Source organism: Takifugu flavidus, chromosome 14, assembly GCF_003711565.1.
Source record: "Takifugu flavidus isolate HTHZ2018 chromosome 14, ASM371156v2, whole genome shotgun sequence".
Taxonomy (NCBI): Eukaryota; Metazoa; Chordata; class Actinopteri; order Tetraodontiformes; family Tetraodontidae; genus Takifugu; species Takifugu flavidus.
In genome coordinates this window covers 10,677,388-10,694,998 of record NC_079533.1, presented here as the reverse complement: position 1 = coordinate 10,694,998, position 17,611 = coordinate 10,677,388, and the positions used below count along the sequence as shown (strand labels likewise).

General features: G+C 45.3%; 2 protein-coding genes across 3 annotated transcripts; both read right to left on the bottom strand.

Moving 5' to 3' along the window:
- Window positions 1-1,940: 1,940 nt before the first annotated feature.
- On the bottom strand, window positions 1,941-7,126 carry LOC130537981 (potassium channel subfamily K member 4). Of its 2 annotated transcripts, none has more exons than XM_057055181.1 (8): window positions 7,003-7,126; window positions 5,969-6,083; window positions 5,531-5,798; window positions 4,195-4,309; window positions 3,965-4,125; window positions 3,694-3,880; window positions 2,976-3,115; window positions 1,941-2,897 (listed from the first exon to the last, which is right to left on the bottom strand). In XM_057055181.1, exons 3-8 carry the CDS (start codon window positions 5,717-5,719, stop codon window positions 2,373-2,375), a joined length of 1,317 nt encoding a protein of 438 aa, XP_056911161.1. In that variant the 5' UTR covers window positions 5,720-5,798; window positions 5,969-6,083; window positions 7,003-7,126; the 3' UTR covers window positions 1,941-2,372. The 2 variants fall into 2 exon arrangements, with proteins under 2 accessions (XP_056911161.1, XP_056911160.1); XM_057055180.1 differs by having other exon boundaries at window positions 6,833-7,119.
- Window positions 7,127-9,507: 2,381 nt separating this feature from the next.
- adssl (adenylosuccinate synthase, like) lies at window positions 9,508-14,496 on the bottom strand. The gene is made up of 13 exons (XM_057055325.1): window positions 14,212-14,496; window positions 13,619-13,721; window positions 13,289-13,357; window positions 13,109-13,159; window positions 12,963-13,029; window positions 12,766-12,873; window positions 12,118-12,199; window positions 11,891-12,017; window positions 11,667-11,821; window positions 11,403-11,527; window positions 11,152-11,249; window positions 10,418-10,567; window positions 9,508-10,327 (listed from the first exon to the last, which is right to left on the bottom strand). The coding sequence occupies exons 1-13, from the start codon at window positions 14,443-14,445 to the stop codon at window positions 10,275-10,277; spliced, it is 1,422 nt and encodes a 473-aa protein (XP_056911305.1). The 5' UTR covers window positions 14,446-14,496; the 3' UTR covers window positions 9,508-10,274.
- Window positions 14,497-17,611: the final 3,115 nt, after the last annotated feature.

The following is a 17,611-nucleotide window of genomic DNA, read 5'->3' as shown; positions in this document are numbered from 1 at the left end:
AATTTAAGATCCAACAGATCCAGTTATGAGTCTAGCTGCACTGGACCCCCTCCAGGGACAAAATGAGACGGTACCTGCCCCAGTATGCGTTTCTGACGAGTCTCAATCAGATTAAATGAGAGCATTAGCCACATGAATGCCTTTACCCTTGGATTTAAATTAAAGGGCATCGTCCCTCCGTAGAATGCTTGGTTTTATGATTCCATCTGACATCACTTCATCCATCAGCCGGCTTGTGATGTTCGTTGGAGGGTTTTTTTTTTTCTGGAGACGAGATTTTTTTTTTTTTTTTTTTGATCACATCAGCTAAAATTGTTGCCACGCTAATACTGCAGAATCAGCATTGCAGGAATGGCATATCTGGGTATGAAATGAGACTGGATTTTTTTCCCCCTCCAGGTCAGAAGTCTAGTGTGTAGACCATAATAGCGAAACCGAACACGTCCGCTTTGTCCCCGTATCTCCCCCTAGCGGGAGCGTCTGGAACTGCACCATTTGGGCTGATGACGTACGGTCCGTTTGTCCTCCAGTAAAAGGTCACCCACTGCCACAGCACATCATCTCTGCCTGCTGACTTCCTGATTTTAATCCCACAATGGTGCCTTTTAATTCTACAGGAAACCGGCGCATGATTAAAAGGGATACCAACAATTCCCTCCCCTCTGCTTATTGTTAAGCCAAATACAGCAGTTAGGAAAGACGGATGAAAATGTAAAAGTGAATCAATAAATTATTATTAAAATGCAAGGTCAGCACAACGCAAGACCTTGGATGTAGCGAAATGGTCGTTTAGGACGAGTCTTGGGCTGTCACGGTGAAGGAAATATGTCAGTGTGCCATCTGTTGGTCATTTATCAAAATGGCGGCTGTTGTATCATTTTTGTTGGTGTTATGACAGCATTTGGTTAAATGAAATATAATAACACAAAACAAGTGCCACCGTTCGCTGCTGCACGTTTGTCCTCAGAGCCATTTTCAAATAGGTGCGGTGAGATCGGGTTTCCAGCACCGTATCTATTACACGGATCAACTGAGCAGTGAAACGCACACACTCAAAGTGCCACCTTGACCATTTCAAGGGCACTTCATTCTCCTTTTCTTTAATGAGTTACTGAAGTCCTGCAGAAACTCTCCATCTTGTCTCCACCAAGCATGTCCGCAAAAGGCATTGCGGCATCAGCCGCACACACTCAGGTAGAATAAATAATCTTCATAAGGAAAACCAAAGATGAGTAAATGTGTTCATATTTAGAGATAGAGTTGTATTTTGTGCAACTCGTGGGATTACAGTGACCTTTACCAACCAAAATCATCGCCTCTGGAAACAACTCTGGCCTCATCTGCATAAATGACAAAATGTGACACCCCATTGACCTTTGACCTCTCAGTCTAATTATGATATAGATATGCTTTGGTGACAGATTTGCCGAAAATACCTCAAGGCGTGAGTCGGCCTTGCTATTTGGACCAAATTAAATCCCCTCATAGCTTTGATTTTAGATTGTGAACGGACAACAAAGGGACAGACGTGAGGCTGCGGCTGTGCTGACCTTTTTCATAAGGAAATCAGTTTAGTTCTGGAGAGTGTTGGAGACACATTAACCACGACCACCAGCCAGACTGTTGTCATGGACTCACCCCTCACTAGTGGAAGCACAAAAATGTCTTCTTGCTTTTCCCTTAAAAACTGCATTGATCCATCTTTGTTCTGGGCCTTTGACCACCAACAGCCCTGTAATGGCGCCGATCCAATGGCTGACTTGGTCTGCACGAGTTTAATAAATTCCAGTTATTCTTTTTTTTTTTCCACAACAAATGACTGTACAGGTCACCCAAATGTTGACGGCCTGCTGGCCATAATGCAATAAATTCAATATTTATATTTTGCAATAAAGATCACAGCCATCATGTTGTGATAATACTCAAAAGCCATGCTGCCATTTTCCTTTTTAGAAATCTTTATTTCATGTTTGCAGTACAGTAGCTGGAGTTATGTTTGCATAAATGGTATAACAAAAAAGCAGAACTGCAGAACAGACACATCTCCCGTCAATTGAATGTATAAAAATAATGCAGCATTCTTGGTCTGTCTTACACTTTGTGGAGCGCCCGATGGTGGCGTTGGTGTATTTCTGCGTTTCATCATTTTGCCAGTAGGCGGCAGCATCTCCCTCAGAATTATTGTGCGCGCACAAACACACATACACGTGCACTAACATTTGATCGTGCTTGACTGAGGCAAACTCACTGGCATGCTAACAGCATAAATGCAAAACCACAGGTGGCCAAGGCTCCTGCAACATGTGTCTTCCAGCTGCACACGTGCGCACACAAATGGCTCCCAGGTCAGGTTCCTGAAGCAGAGCAGTTTCTTAAGGAAGTGGTGGATGCGGAGCTGGCGTTGGGATTCCGTTCATCTCCTTCTTATCGTGGTTGGAGCGACCGTTTTTGTGGTTTCGTCTGTGGCGTCTCCTCCTTGGGTGATGAGGCCGTGCGTTTGGTTGGGTCGTATTCTGCGGAGGATCTAAACGTAATTTACCGCTCTGAGCATCTGAAGACTCATCGATAAAAGCCAGGTTCTCCCCAAAGTAATCCAGCGGCTGAGACAGCCGGGGGTCTGGGGCCTCGGCGCTTTTCTCCTCAGGCACTTGGTCTGTCTGAGTGGTCTGGGAGTCTGTCTCTGATCCGGACTCTGATTCGCTAGAGATGGAGGAGTATGAGGAGTAGGACTCAGATTCAGTCTGACCCTGTTCTTCTTTCCCCTCCTTGTCACCATTTGGACCGTGGCTGCGAGGGCGGCGGTGGTGGCGCCTCCGGCGACGTCGTTTGAAAGGGTCCACAGACATATTCTGGATGTTCTGAGTCCAGTCAGTGGCGTGGGCTCGAAGGCCTTCCATCTGAAGGAAGGAAGAGAACCAGAGATGAGGGGAAAGGGGAGGGTAAATGTGTCAAATGATCCAAAAGAGAAGAAGCACCTCGGCTCTGGTTTTCTTCGACAGAACCCGAAGCCAGTTGCCAATCATGGTCAGAATCGATGCAAAGTAGGCAAGACCCAGCAAGATCCAGAACCAGACCAAAGGCTTATACCAGTGGTCGTTTCCATCCCTCCCAGAACCTTTTGGGAAGACACAAAGAGCGGCTTACTATTTTCTCCTGTGAAGTAAATAAACAAGGGGATCAATCATTCATGATATAAAAACTGTCTTAAATAATTCATGAGGTAAATGAAAGATACCCGTGCTAAAGCAACCTACTTCACTGCAGTCAGTCCTCAGATGGGAGAGAAGACTGTTGTGGGGTCGGAACCACCCAAATATGCCTAAAATGTCCCGATAGCAAAAGTCACATGCACCTTTTCTGTACGTATCGTTGTGTGGTCACGAGTGCAGCAGCGACCAGCTCAGCTTTGATGACTCAGCATTTCTGTGACATTAAAGTGAAGGTCTCCAGTTATTGGAGAAACGTCACCATGTAAACCTGTGATGTTCGCACTGATGGTGAAAGGAGATGGAGCTGGTGATTACCCACAACTACAGTATCGTTTATCCCATTGCTGACAAATCTGTTTCAGAGTGTGAGCGTGTGAGGGGCTGCTGCGTGTCCGGTCCAAGGTGTGTCTCCCTCTGGGACGGACTCCAGCGACTTGCTGGCGAGCAAAAAAGCAGCGGTGAACAGATGATGGATGATCGATACCTGCGACGTAGTCTCCAAACCCCACTGTGGTCAGGGTGATAACTACAAAATAGGCAGACTCCAGGAGCGTCCACTTCTCCACCTTTTGGAAAACCAGGATCGGCACTGCGACGAAGAGTAGGCAGCCCAGCAGGATGGACAGGAGGGCCGAGATCACCCGCACGATGGTTGGGCTCACTCGCCATTTCTGTCAGGAAAGCGAGGCACAGATAAATGTACATATGAGCTCTTTGAGAAGCTCTGAAAGCAAATGTTCTCCGTGGACTCTGACCAGGAAGAGCGTTTCTATTTTGGCCACCAGTTTCCTCAGCCCTGTGCCCAGGTGGTCTCCCACTCCAGCCAGCAAGATTCCAAACATGGGGATTCCCACCAGCGCATAGAAGATGCAGAACAGCTGCCCCCCTTCTGTCTTAGGGGATGTGTTTCCAAAACCTGGACACACAGAATCACAATAAAAATAATTATATAATAATAATAAAACCCGCGCGGGTTTGGACTCACCGATAGTTGTGATGATGGTTCCTGAGAAAAAAAAGGCGCTGGCCAGATCCCACTGGCTGACAAAGGTGTAGTTGCTGCTGGGATCCACGCCTGCTCCGATGGCCTCCACCACTTCCTGAGAAGAGCCCGTCGAGACCAGTTCAGTCGTAACCAACAATTCATGAGTGGTAACAATAAAAACGGGATCGAGAGTTGATCAGTTATTTTAAAAGGGACAGCCATCAGTGCCCCCTCCTGAGCTGGTTCTGGGTGGAGCGGGTAGACCGGTCGCGTTGGAGACGTTGCGGCGTCCCAGACGTGCGTCCTGGCGTGCGTCCTGGCGTGCGTCCTGTCCCTGTGTCAGCGGTGGGTGGAACACAACATCAGCGCAATTGCTGACGTCCAGCAGCTGGAGTGTATCGGGCCGCTGCCAGCGCAGCTAATCGAATTCCCTGATCCAGTTATCTGATTTGTGTCCCTCTCGACGTTTAGACATTTGTTAACGTTGTATGTTTGTATTGATCGCGATGGGGGGGACGATCTCTGCAGAAGTAACCTCAAATCAAAGCGTTCGCCGGAAGTTCCTTCTTCCCGTGAAACGTGACTAATTACATTCTTCTCAATAGCCATTGCAAATGAACAAGAATTTGTCTTCAACTTTCAAAAAATCATGAAACAATTCTTAATTTAACACAAACAGGAACGTGGATAACTTTATGTGTCATATTTATGTTGTAACGCATTTTAAAATAACAAAAACACAAACATATGTGAAATAGAACAATAGAATAAATGCTCATTTTAATGCATTAATGTAAAATGTGCTTGTCTTTGACCAGTTCAATTACCAAAACTACAAAAACTCACTCACGCCCCCTCAAAGCCATTTTACAGTCCCCAAAAACGTCATGGGAATGTAATCCAAGTTGTGAGACTGAAGACTTTTATTCACCTGCTCGATGTTTGCTGCCTGGAAACCTTGCTATCAGTTACTGGTCTTTCAGGGAACCCTCCTACATTGGTTTATTAATGTTGATCATGAGATCTAAACGTATTTTTATAGCAGCAAATCCATAAATAAAACCATCCCGATCAGCTGAACCTGCTGGTTATCAGCCTGATAACTGGTAAAACAACATTGCTGTATTTGTGGAGCTTGCAGATGGAACAACAGCCAGTTTAACCTGGAGGAGTTGGTTTTAACCTATACTGGAGTCCACCACTGTGACTGAGCTCTTTTGTCTTAAAGAATGTCTTACTCCTTGCATTTATATACATTAGACAGCTTAAACCACCAGTTTCCACATTGTTTTCATGTTTTTTTAGGCTGTCTTCAGAACAAAATCATTGTTTTTACCTCTATGAAGCCCTGAAGGTTGTCTGGGTCCACGCAGGTGAAATTCAGCAGGAATCCCTGGCGCATGTTCTGCAGATGCACGTGCTTGTTCTGTTCCTGGGGGGCCTCCAGGGTTCGGAACACCACGGCCCCCAGCACCAAGTACAGGAGCACCCCGGTGAGGATGCTGAGCAGGGTGGAGCAGCGCATTGCTGCACCTCCGCTCAGTCCAAATGCAGGCTCCTCTCTCCCCCTGACGGCCTCGCCGTTGGGTGAATCCCAGCTGCAACTGAAACATCAGCGACCACAAAAACACCACCACAGCTTGTGACTTCATCTGGGCGCGTGCACGGAGTAGATCTCTGCTGGCCACACGAGGCGTTCAGTGTACTCCTCTCTGCCAAGACTGCCGACAGTGAACGCAACACCCCATGTGAAAAGTGACTGTTAAAGCTGTACCTGCGGTGCTGCCGCTGCTTCCTCCAGGCCCTCTTGGCCTCAGGCCGCAGGATGGATTCCCTGGAGCCGTAACCTCCAGGGAGGCCGTCCCCTTCACAGTCTGAGGGTGGGGGCACTAGAGCAAAGACACAAGGATGGAACCAGTCACCAGTGAGGTGTAACTGCAACTGAGCTGCTGATGCTGTGGAAAAAAAATGGGTGGACTGGGAACACGTCGACACCCATGATAGCAGCCAAAATCCTGCCAGCAATGAGCTTAAACCAGTTTTAATTTTTCAGAGCTTGTTCTTATGTAGTGCTCTTACCTCCAAATATTGCCAAGACAGTGATCTTTTAGCTCCCGATATGGAGCCAAGGCTCTGCTTCTGATGCCGTTTATTTCTTACGTTGCTAAAACAGTGGGTCCGAATGTAAGAGGAAAACTCTTTAAATAATTGGACCAATTGTCCTCCTGACTCGGCATCACTTGACCGTGAGCCAGAACTTGAAGAAATTGCTTTTTTTTCCTCGCCAGATTTCAGCAGCTGCAGTTCAGACAACCAGCCGATGAAATTAAGAATAATATAATTCTTTTTAATCAAAAGTCAACACATCCCCTGATGAATTAACTAAGCAACAGAAGGAAAAGAGTGTTACATTTCTTCAGGCGACAGGGAGGGATGAATTTCCAGCATATAGAAATAGTTTGAACATCAGAAACCTGCACGTCTCTTGCAGCTGGAATGCATTTATACAACAATATCACATTTAATCTTCTATAATTTCACACTTTAAAGACCACACCAACCTGCTCGTCCGTCATCTGATGGGGAAAAGCAAACAAAAGACACGAGAGTAACACGCCCAGCACGCTTGTTCACCTACCTCAGGCTGCCGGCCAGATTCCCCATCATTACACACAAGCTTGTAAGTGCTGTTCAATAAGTGTCACCACTGCCGCCGCTGCACACATTTCATAATGTGCAGATCCAGCTTTATAACCACTCAGAGGCTGTTTGACGACGAATCCCACAGTTCAGCCCATTTGTCTTTACCTCAGGCTGCTGGTTTCGTAGAGATCCAGAGGATGAGTGTTTTTCATGAGTTCAGGCAGCTGCCGGCGGGAGGTGTGGCCGAGCACCGGCGTGTGTGAGGAGGGCGGATGGTGCCGAGCTCACAGAAGACAGAAAAACAACCAAAAGGGATTTATACAGGGAGTGGGTTGATGAGCACGTGTGAAGGAGGAGGTCTGGGTCCAGCAGGGAGTGGCTGCAGTCCTGCGCTTGTGTGCTGTCGATACGGCTGAAGGATCAATGTGAGATTTATAGTGGACTATATGACCTGATCCATAACATGTGTGTGTTTGGTGAATCCTCAGTGGCAGATGTTTAAAGCCGCACAGCTACTGGAACTATTGTCATGATGCTGATGCGGTGCAGGGGTTAGCACTGTTGCAGCACAGCAGCGAGGTTCTGGGTGCGAATGTGTGGAGTTTGTCTGTTCTGCCGGGGCACACAGCTTCCCCCACAGTCCAGAGGCAGTCATTCAGGGGAGAGTTGAGTTGGCGGCATTGGGAATGGATGCAAAGCCATAAATTAGTCAGCCTGGAAACTCTCGTCCCCCCCATCCATGTTTGTGGAATACATTTCTATATAGGATAGAAAAAGATTCCATATTTCCAATCCAAATGCACCAATTTCTCATAAAATATGTATTGAAATGCAGTTCAACATCAGATGTTACCACAAGCAGATCTCAGGATAATAAAGAGACACCAGCAGTCAGGAAAAAGAGCTCTGCACCGCCTGTTTTTACATTTTCTAACTGTGAAGATTACGATGGCGTCTTTGTGGGGGGTTGGGTTGGTAGGGGAAATGCAGTGTGGGAAAAAGTTCCCGAAGCCCCATTAGCTAACTGATGTGGTTGGGCGATGCTGCTGAGTCCGACTGAAGGTTCCGATCTGCCGGCTGTATAAGCGACCGAAGCTTCCTCATCGCTGGTATTGAACAATGACGGATCAAACATTTGAAGGTAGTTTCTATCGACCCCTCTAGCCATGGGTAATGTTAGAAGATGATACTTGTGTCTGACTGTAGGAGCCCAACTATAGATCTAAACCTACTTTTTAATATCTGCAGTTAGACAAAGCCACACAAGGTTTTACATAAGTAGTGATTCATATGTGTAGCTGATGTGCCTGCATTCCAGTAAAGACAATATAGAGAGTATATATCAACACATAGAGGAAAATAAAGGATTTAAGTAGATTTAAGATTGGTGGAAGGTGAGAGATGTTGTTCCCATAAATACCACTCACTCCATCTCTACTTCCAGTTCGACTGAATGTGATTTACGGTGTGTAATGCACCCACCGAATCAACTGTTAAACACATTTAGCGTCTTCGATTCCATCCGAGAGAGCCGCCGTCTCCCAGTTCTCAGCTGAAACTGGGCTCACCTGCAGCAGCCCGGCTCCATCCCAGCAGAGAGGGAGTCAGGGAGTGCCTCATCCTCTCAAGGAGGACATAGGCTGCAGAACCTCGACCTCAGATTGACTCAAAATATCAACTTCTCTGTCAACCTTGACTACTGACTCTTCTGTTCGCACAGGCAAAGATGTCAGAAAGTGTGCTTACTTTTTTTAGGCCGCCGGCGTCGTTTCCTGCTGTTTTGTGCGTAGTTGGATATAAAGAGCAGTTCATCAAAGTCCAAGTGGTGGAAAAAACAAAGATAGATGCTGGAACACAACCTGAGAGGTGGACAAGTAGTAATTGATTGACCTTCTGATAAATGTGCTCACAATTAAGTAAAGGGAGGTGGAGAACAAAGGAGAGGGAGGTATCGGGGAGCAGACTGAAGGGTGAGGAGGCCGGACCACGCCGCTGTTATGAGCACTTTATTTTCAATTAAGCCCTTGCATCTACTTTCTGCCATTTTTGATGATACAGACTTCTTAGACTGGAAATTGATTGGTTTACTCACATCAGCAACTTTTTTTTTTTTTTTTAAATAGAAGATGCACTTTTGATGTGAAAGCAGAGACAATAAGAGAAAAGCATCAGAGCAACATTATAAGAGAAATTGTTTGTTTTAATGAAGTAAGAAAATCTGCCAAGTGGCGGAGTTGTAATTTACAGCATTTAATCAGGGGATATATTCTTCACCAGGTGGGCTGGTACTAAATCTGAAAACGTCAAAGTCATAGATCAAGTTTTAGGAGCAGAGCAGCATCATTGGCCATAAAAAGAGTCTAATTCTGTAGAAGAGCAGAAAGCAGCGCTGCATGTGCACATTACAAAGTCTGGAATATCTGAGCAGCTGCAGCGGCGACATCGATCCGCAGGAATCTGCTTTACACTTTAATTTAATGGCTCCCATTCCTGAAGAGCTTTTACATCATGAGGAAAGACAAATAACTCAACCCAGAGTAAAAGGTGAGACGCACTAAAAGCTGCACGAGAGAACATTTTGCTTTCTTCTAATTTCAGTATCACAAAGGTGATGCTGAAATACAGATTTGTCTTTTTCTAGATAAAAAAACAAAACAGGAACTCTAGGAATTGTAAAAGTCAACAGTTCCTTTTATTGGCATCAGCGAGATGATCAAGAAGCTTTGATACTATTGACACAACAGGACTTTTTTGTAAGTAATTACAATTATTAAGTGAGCTCACCAAACCGATGCTGCCTAATGTTGACTCATCCGTTTTATAGCTGTAGTAAAGCCGTTCACCACAGGTTTTCATACCTACGGTATTAACTGTTCAACAGATGTTACTGACATCGTCTGGTTTTAATCGTCTCTAGCGAAGCTCCATTTGTGGCGACACACACGCCTCCGGGCATACAGACGGCTTTAAAAAAACTGATGCATGACAAAGGTCCTTTAAAAGGAATCGCTACAAAGACAAACTGCTGACTGAGGAACGACTTAAAGCGTGTCAGAGTCAATTACATTAGGTTTTAGAAACAAGGAACGAAATGGAATGGATAAATCGCTGACCGGCCTCACCAGGCACGGCCTGATGACATCAGAGATAGACTCTTATCGTCCCTACAGCTTCTCTTTATACCTGAAATTTTTGAGTATTTCCTTAAAAAGTGCGTGCCTGACAGCACCAGCAACCTTTAATAATTTCTTCCTGTCCATCTGGTGTGTGTCAACAGTCGCCCACTACTGAAACATCTCTTCTGCGGCCGTGTCTGGTGGAGTCGAGCTCTCTGAGGAATGAAGGTAAATCTGAAGCAGAAACATCCTGTCCAAACAGCTTTGCTGGTGAAGTACATTCAATTCAATCAAACAAAGATCTGGAATGCCACAGGCGGATCAGAACAGCTTGATCATGCTCTCTCTGGACTTGCCGACTCCAACCCACTTCACTGAAATCAGAAAGGACAGGAGACGCGTGGCAGCTTTAGCAGGAGCACGGACGGCTGGGCTGGACTGCAGTCTGCTCGTTCAAAACCCACCTGGAACTTGCAGGAAGTCCTCGATGAAGCGGATGTAGCTCTGGGCCTGAGGCGGCAGCTCCTCGAAGCTCCGTACGGCCTCGGTGCTGCAGCACCAGCCGGGCAGCGTCTCGTACTCCACCGTAACTCGTGTCAGAACGTCCATGTTCGCTGTGACAAAAGCACGTTAGCGTGACCGAGTGCGCCATGAAATACTGTCTGCTGCAGAAGAGCCAGATATGAATCATCTGGATCAAGGACAAATACATTTAACCACAGGCGGGAAATCAATGTTGCCCTGCAGGTGGCAGTTGCATCATCCTCTGCTGCTCTTTTCTCATTGCCAGCAGTTGCAGGTCTGACCTCTGACCTGAGAGGTATGTGGCTGTTTGAATTCCTCCACAAACTGGCCGCAGATAGAACAATGTCCGAGCACTAATGCAGCAAAGGCGCCGAATCTCTTCTTCTCTGTGGATGCTGAGCAGCTCGCAGACTTTGTGATCTTGCCAGTGTGACACCATGATCGGTAGAAAAGGTGTTCTGTACGGCTACGCAAACGGTGTATAAGCGCAGTTCGCAACAGACCATGCAGGCGAGGTCATCAGCGGGGTCATGTGACCCAGGAGAAAATGCCGTTATGACTTTTCAGATTGCTGAAAAGACTTTGATGGTGTGTCCAAAATCCAAAAACAAGCCCTGGTATTAAGTGTTTGCTTTTGGCCAGGGCCGTTATTTTAACAGAGGGACAACCATACCTGGGAAACTCGGCAGAGGCTTTCCATTGACCTTATAGGCCACGCCCACTTTGATCTCCGGCAGCGTGTCCAAAATGTCCAGCTTTGTCAGGGCGATCCTGGAAAGGAGGAGTTGCTCTGTTCAACAGATCATCAACCATAGGGGGAGCTAATGTATTTTTTAAATTCTATATTCATATTGTTTCCTATGGAAAATATAGTTTCAGTTTACAAATGTAGGATTAAAATAGGTTTTAGGAATAGTTGCTTACGCCGAGAAGCCGTTGACCATGTGAGCATATCTGACCAAAATCAGATCCAGCCATCCACAACGTCTCCTCCTGCCCGTCGTTACTCCAAACTCCCTCCCTCTGGACTGAAGCAGATCCCCAGTTTCCTAAAACACAACCACACAGCATTAAAACAGCTTTCTCACCAATTCTGTGGACTTTCTGGAGTCAAAAACAATTGCATGACAGTAAAGTATGAGAATTGCCCCTAATTAGCAATATCTTTAAAGAAACATCTGTACTCACGTTATTCAGCTCTGTAGGGAAAGCGCCAACACCCACCCGGGTGGTATACGCTTTAACAACGCCGTATACTCGGCCAACATGCGACGGAGGCACGCCGAGGCCCGTGCACACTCCGCCCACAGTGCAGTTGGAGGAGGTCACAAAAGGATAAGTGCCTGAAATGAGAAGGAAGCGGTTAAAGAAAGGTTAACATATCCCTGTTAATGACGCACAGCTGTGCTCACCAAAGTCAATATCCAGCAAGGCAGCATTGGCACCCTCCACCAGGATTTTCTTACTGGGACCATTAAGAGCTTTATGCATGAAGTACACCCCATCGGTCACCAGAGGGCGCAGTCTCTCAGCAAACCCCTGAAAATTAGTGTCGGTTATATTTTGAGATAATCTCTTAACCATCTTCATAAACAGAAGCCTTATAACGGATATGGACTTTAACTGCAGTTTCTCTTACTTTAAGTTGCTCCAGTTCATTTTCAATATTAATGTTGAGATTCTGATACATCCTCTGAAAATGTTCTGCCAACAAACGGAACCTGGAGGAAGAGCAGAGATTGTTCATTAGAGCGCACACATGCAGGTAAATACATACATTATCTTAACATAAACACAAATCATGCTGAATAAAGACACTCCTCATATATCAAGGAGTACTGAAGTGCTGCCACCTGGTGGTAAGAAACTAAAACGTCTGCTGCTTCCAAAATACACATTTCATACTTGGAAAATATGTAAAGTTAAGAAATTAAACTAAGATGTGTATATGGGAATTTTAATATTTGATAAGCTTTGATTACTGAAGCTTCAAAGGAATCACCTGACAATATTTTTTGACTTTATCCACCAATTAAAATTTCAGAAAAATGTCATGATTTAAAGTTTTGAATGTTAAACTTATCTGAATAACCCCAACTACGCATAGAGCTTTTTTGGGGCATTATTTTTTTAAAATATAATCAATACTTTACATTGCATAGTACTGAATGTTGAAGCATTAGTTTACATAAAATACTATTTTATTCCACTCAATTTTAAATGGTCATTAGAATAATGTACAAATTAAAAATATATACAACTAAATAAAATAAAGTAATTAACTTACTTGTCCTCAAAAACGGTGATATCGCCAACAAGATCACAAACACGCAAACCGTTCCTGGCAGCTTTTGTGGAGTAGGCAGGCCCAATACCCTTTTTAGTGGTTCCCAGACTATAAATAAATAAAAACAATAATAATATACATTAACATCCTCCACTATAAAGTGAAGAGTTAAAGGAGAGAGATGAAAGTGGATTTACTTTTTCCCTTCTTGTTGTTGTCGCTGTTGCTCCTGGATGCCATCCACAGCCTGATGGAAGTTAAAGACTACAGACGGACACAAGAGCCCGTCAGCAGGACCATTTATGCTGTAAACCTCAGATTAAATGGTTGAAAATGTACTTGCCGATGTGGGCACGATCAGAAATCTTCAATCTTTCCTCCCATCCCTGTAATCCTACAATCAATGTGCCAGATTATCCAACATTTATGTCTACATATATTCATGTGTAGATCTTTAGGACATGTGCGTACATATATACACATGCATATACAGGGATGCATGTATTTATAGCAGAAACATTACCTTTGCCTTTCTGAAGGTTCTTTTCAGCTTCCTCAAACAGACCAGGCAGGTGGATCACCACTCCATTCCCTGGAAAGTACAATTATTTCCATCTGTATTTAGAACTCACATGCCACCTTACTAATGTAACAGGCATCAATAGTTCCTCTATTTGCCTTATATTATTAGTGTGTGGACGTTGTGAAAGGATGTTGGAGTGACCACGTGAGCCACTGTTTCATTGTTTAGTTCCCCTTTGCTTCCAGGACTTGGCAGGAAGACAATGCTGCTCTTGGCGGGAACAAAGCCTGGAATAAACTCTGAAATATTAAATCAGGTGGTGTCTTGTACCAATGAAGGAGGTGGCATTCTTGTTGAGCACTCCACTGGGCAGCAGGTGGAAGTCGTACTCCACCGAGTCCACGACCACCGTGTGACCTGCGTTGTTGCCCCCCTGCACACAACACAAACCTTCAGCTCATTCCAAGGCAGTTTTTCGTGCAACACTGGTCAAATAACAAAGGCAGACCCTTAAATAAAACCTCAGCAAGCAGTTCAAGAAAGGGGCCTCACCGTCCCTCTCCTGTGGGACAGTTAAATGCTTAGAAACCTCATTTTAGGTACATGTCACTGAATGGCTGCGGTGGAGCCGGCAGCTGTGTAGCAACAGGAGGCTAAAGCCTTACATAATGTTGCCGCCTGTAGGTAACTCAAGGTCGTTGTCCCCGTCAGAGAACATTTATCTAGCAGCAAACAAACCCCAAGGGACAGATTGATTCTAGCGTCTGTTAGAGGCTCCACATCCGGGAAATCCTTCCAGGTTGTTGACGTCAAAGTCACGTCACGCATTCTACTTACGGAGGAGCTGTACGAGTTGCACGCACACGGAGGCCAAATTAAACATAAACGCAAATCTGTAAACTTTAAAAACGTAGATGCAGTACCTGACACCTGCACACGATATCTGCATCCATGGCGAGCAAGTCCACAACTTTTCCTTTTCCCTCGTCACCCCACTGCGCTCCGAGAACAACGGTCACTTTGTTCTGCGGCTCTTTCGGGACACGGAGAGAAGACACCTGCGAGCCACTCTCCCGTGGCCGCTTCACCACCGGCTCCCCGTTGAGGGAACCGGTTTCTCCGCCGTTAACGTTAGCCACAGTGGTGTCGGATGCCATGCTGCTACTGCTGCCCACAAACCGGAATTGTTTTAGCGCGTTCTCTGCGACACAGGAAGTGCTGTTCCGATATTTCACCACAAGATGTCCCCATAAAGAATCTCAAATGTACTGCAGTTCTTTATCTATTTTCGAGTTATATTCATTCGGCTAGTTATAAACAACCAATCGTGCGTTTATCTAACTCGCTTTTATCCTCTTTAGCGATAATACTTCTTTAAACGCCTTCTTTGGTGAAGAGAGGTCGCGTTTCGTACGGGATGATTCCCGTCTCTGCATTTCCGTCTTCGTTTAACTCAGCGGGACGAAAGGTTACCAATAAACTATCGATTATTTTGGTCCCCAAAAGGCTTAAGCTGCTCTAAATGGGATCTCTCATCCAACGCAAATACCTTCTGGTGTTATTCAAAATTCTGCGGCGGGGAAGCAAAAGATTTAGGTTTAACGATACTGTAGGTACAGTTAGTAATCTTTAGGTTGAGGTTAAATGATACAAGCGGTACAGTACAGAAGTAATGCAAGGTTATATAGTATAATAGGCTGCTTTGTGATCAAAACCCCTGGGACCAGTCAAGAAGTTTCAGAGCCTTCGACCGTCCTATCTCTTTGATCATATTGCTAGCGGTGCCGATTGGTTCAGGTGGTGTTCCAACTGCAGTTCTCTTTGCGCCAATAGGTGGTGCTGTTGGGCCTTAACCCGGAGGCCTTTCTCCCGTTACACTTCACGAATTTCAGGTTTAAGGTGCACCGTGGTCTCTGCAGTGTTTCACCTGATCACATACTTTTCTATTCAGTAGAATTCAAAATGTTTGCACACACACACACACACACACACACACACACACACACACACAATTAGTGATAGTAACCCATTCTTTGCACACCAGTAGTGAACAAACACACAACCCAGGCTCAGGAACAGTGGGCAGCACTTTGCTGCCTCCACAGAGTGATGGGAATGAGGCACACCAGCCCTTGACCCGTTCTGGGATTTGAATTGGTAACCCTCAAGGGCCTGTTCCTTTCCTCTAAGGCAGCCATGAGCTGCTTAAATTCATGACTGCCTGAACTCTTGAACCCATAAACATCCCAACCCAACACTGGGTTCTGTACTGCAGCGGTCTTGAGATACTGCCAGTTCTTTGGGCATTTGAGAATGTCACAGACTCCTTTAGATTCATTTTCCAACAAACTTCCTGTTATTGGTGAACCCTATGTATTCCTGCTGGTGAAATCTTCTGCTAATTATAAACTTTGACCTCCTGGAACAGATTGTCCAAGACCACACCTGTGACCACAACCTGGTCTTTGGGCACTGCTCAGCTCACCTGTGCCTTCTTCCTTTCTACTAATGTAGCAGATAACATATTTGGCCACACCTAATGTCTTTACTATCTCTCTGATGGGTTTGTTTTCATCCTTTACCCTAACGACTGCTTGCTTCACTGATAGTGACAATGACTTTGGACTTCATATTAAGAGGCGACTCACCAGATTACGAACACAAATATTGTGAATTCAAAATGAACTCTAGACCTTTTATCTGCCTGTCGTTGCTGACATTATGAAGGAATAACACATACCTGGTCATGAAAGAGTGCACCCACCTTCCTTAAAAAGATGATTTCTACACCATGTGGCTGTTTTGGATTTAAATAATATGAAACTAAAAATGAAATTGTGCACCTAAAAGTCTTGAGTTTTTTTCAAATCCACTGTGGTGGTGTGCAGAGCTAAAACACTGAGAGCTTAAATTAAGGAGAAAAGACACAAGCAGACCAACTCCGAGAGCTTCCAGTTTATTGCCGTAGTCCTGAGGTGCATCAGCCTCAACACACACCGATCCGTTTATCCTCAATAAACTAAAAATAAAAAGTCCAAAAAAACTTTGAACAAATTGTTGAATCCTCAATAGTATGAAGTGCAAACATGGCGACAGACAAACGTTGGTTTACGGCAACGCACTTTATTACAGCATCAAAAAAAAATCCATTAAGTTGACAATTACAAAGCATAGTTCAGTAAAATAATTAGGTGTCAAGCTGCATTTTTATTGGGTCTCAAGCAGATGGTCGATAGATATTTCTCCTGAGGCGTCTCATTGTTGCAGCGAGCACAAAGCAAGTCTTTATTTGCTGGGGGAGACGCCAGCAGATCCACAAGCTTCTGCAGGTCAAGGGGACAAACGTAGCAGTGGCCTACAGAACTGACAGGCAGAGGCTCCAGTTACTGGCTGTCAATTCATAGGTCATCACCTCACGTCCCAAGTGGAGCTGTTTCTGTGTGTGTGTGTGTGTGTGTGTGTGTGTGTGTGTGGAGGGATGGTCACGATGTGTCCGGTGGGTCTCTGCAGGTAACAGCACTTCCACTGGAACTCACATACAGCTTCCACATGGAGTTGCTGTTACATCCAGCGCACACCAGAAGACTCAGGACCGACACTACCTTCAGTTCCGATGAGGCGGCCTTCACGGAGGTTTCGGAGATTTGCGCAAGTCGGTATGAAAGAGGAATAACGCCAAAGCAGCTACGTCTGGCAGCTACGTCGCACCAGGACGGAGTCTTGTGACCCGACAATTTCCTCCTCCCTGTTTTATTGCCCGGAGTAAACGGCATCATTGCTCACACTCCAACAGCTTGGCCAAAGGGCCAAGGCCTGTGTAGATAACACAGATTTTATGGCAGCTGTCAACATGAGGCCACCTTTCAGTAGGGGAATATCTGGGTGTGCCTGACCTCTGTACCTGCAGGTCCAGCATTTCCTGCTCGCCAGCGCCTGTCACCATCCTCGCTAAACGTCTGGAATATCACGTATATGCCTGTTTTCAGTCTGTTTGTGCCTGATTTTACAGCGCAGTCTGTTGCTCGTGGTCAGCCGTCTTCCTACACCATATATGTTTTACTGGACTGCTTTTATTTCACTAAACACAACATCAGACAATCATTAATTCATCACAAGAGGTAGATTATTGCCCCAACCAAAGTTCCTGAAAAACTGGCAAAACTACATATTAAACTGTGGAAAACAGCATTTGTTTTTATCTATAACAGGCGTCTGAAACAAGCTTTTTTAAAAAATAAAATAAAATAAAATTAAGAGATGAATAATCTGGTTGCAGCTTTTCAGTCACTCACCTCTCCGTGCTCGGACGCTTTCAACAGACGA

Coding starts and splice junctions, on each gene's coding strand:
- LOC130537981 (XM_057055181.1), bottom strand. CDS start 5,719: ATGCGCTGCTCCACCCTGCTCAGCATCCTCACCGGGGTGCTCCTGTAC. Junction 4,126..4,194: donor AACCATCATCACAACTATCG/GTGAGTCCAAAC, acceptor CTGTGTGTCCAG/GTTTTGGAAACACATCCCCT. Junction 2,898..2,975: donor CGAAGAAAACCAGAGCCGAG/GTGCTTCTTCTC, acceptor TCCTTCCTTCAG/ATGGAAGGCCTTCGAGCCCA.
- adssl (XM_057055325.1), bottom strand. CDS start 14,445: ATGGCATCCGACACCACTGTGGCTAACGTTAACGGCGGAGAAACCGGT. Junction 13,160..13,288: donor GAACCTTCAGAAAGGCAAAG/GTAATGTTTCTG, acceptor CATTGATTGTAG/GATTACAGGGATGGGAGGAA. Junction 12,874..12,962: donor CAACAACAAGAAGGGAAAAA/GTAAATCCACTT, acceptor ATTTATTTATAG/TCTGGGAACCACTAAAAAGG.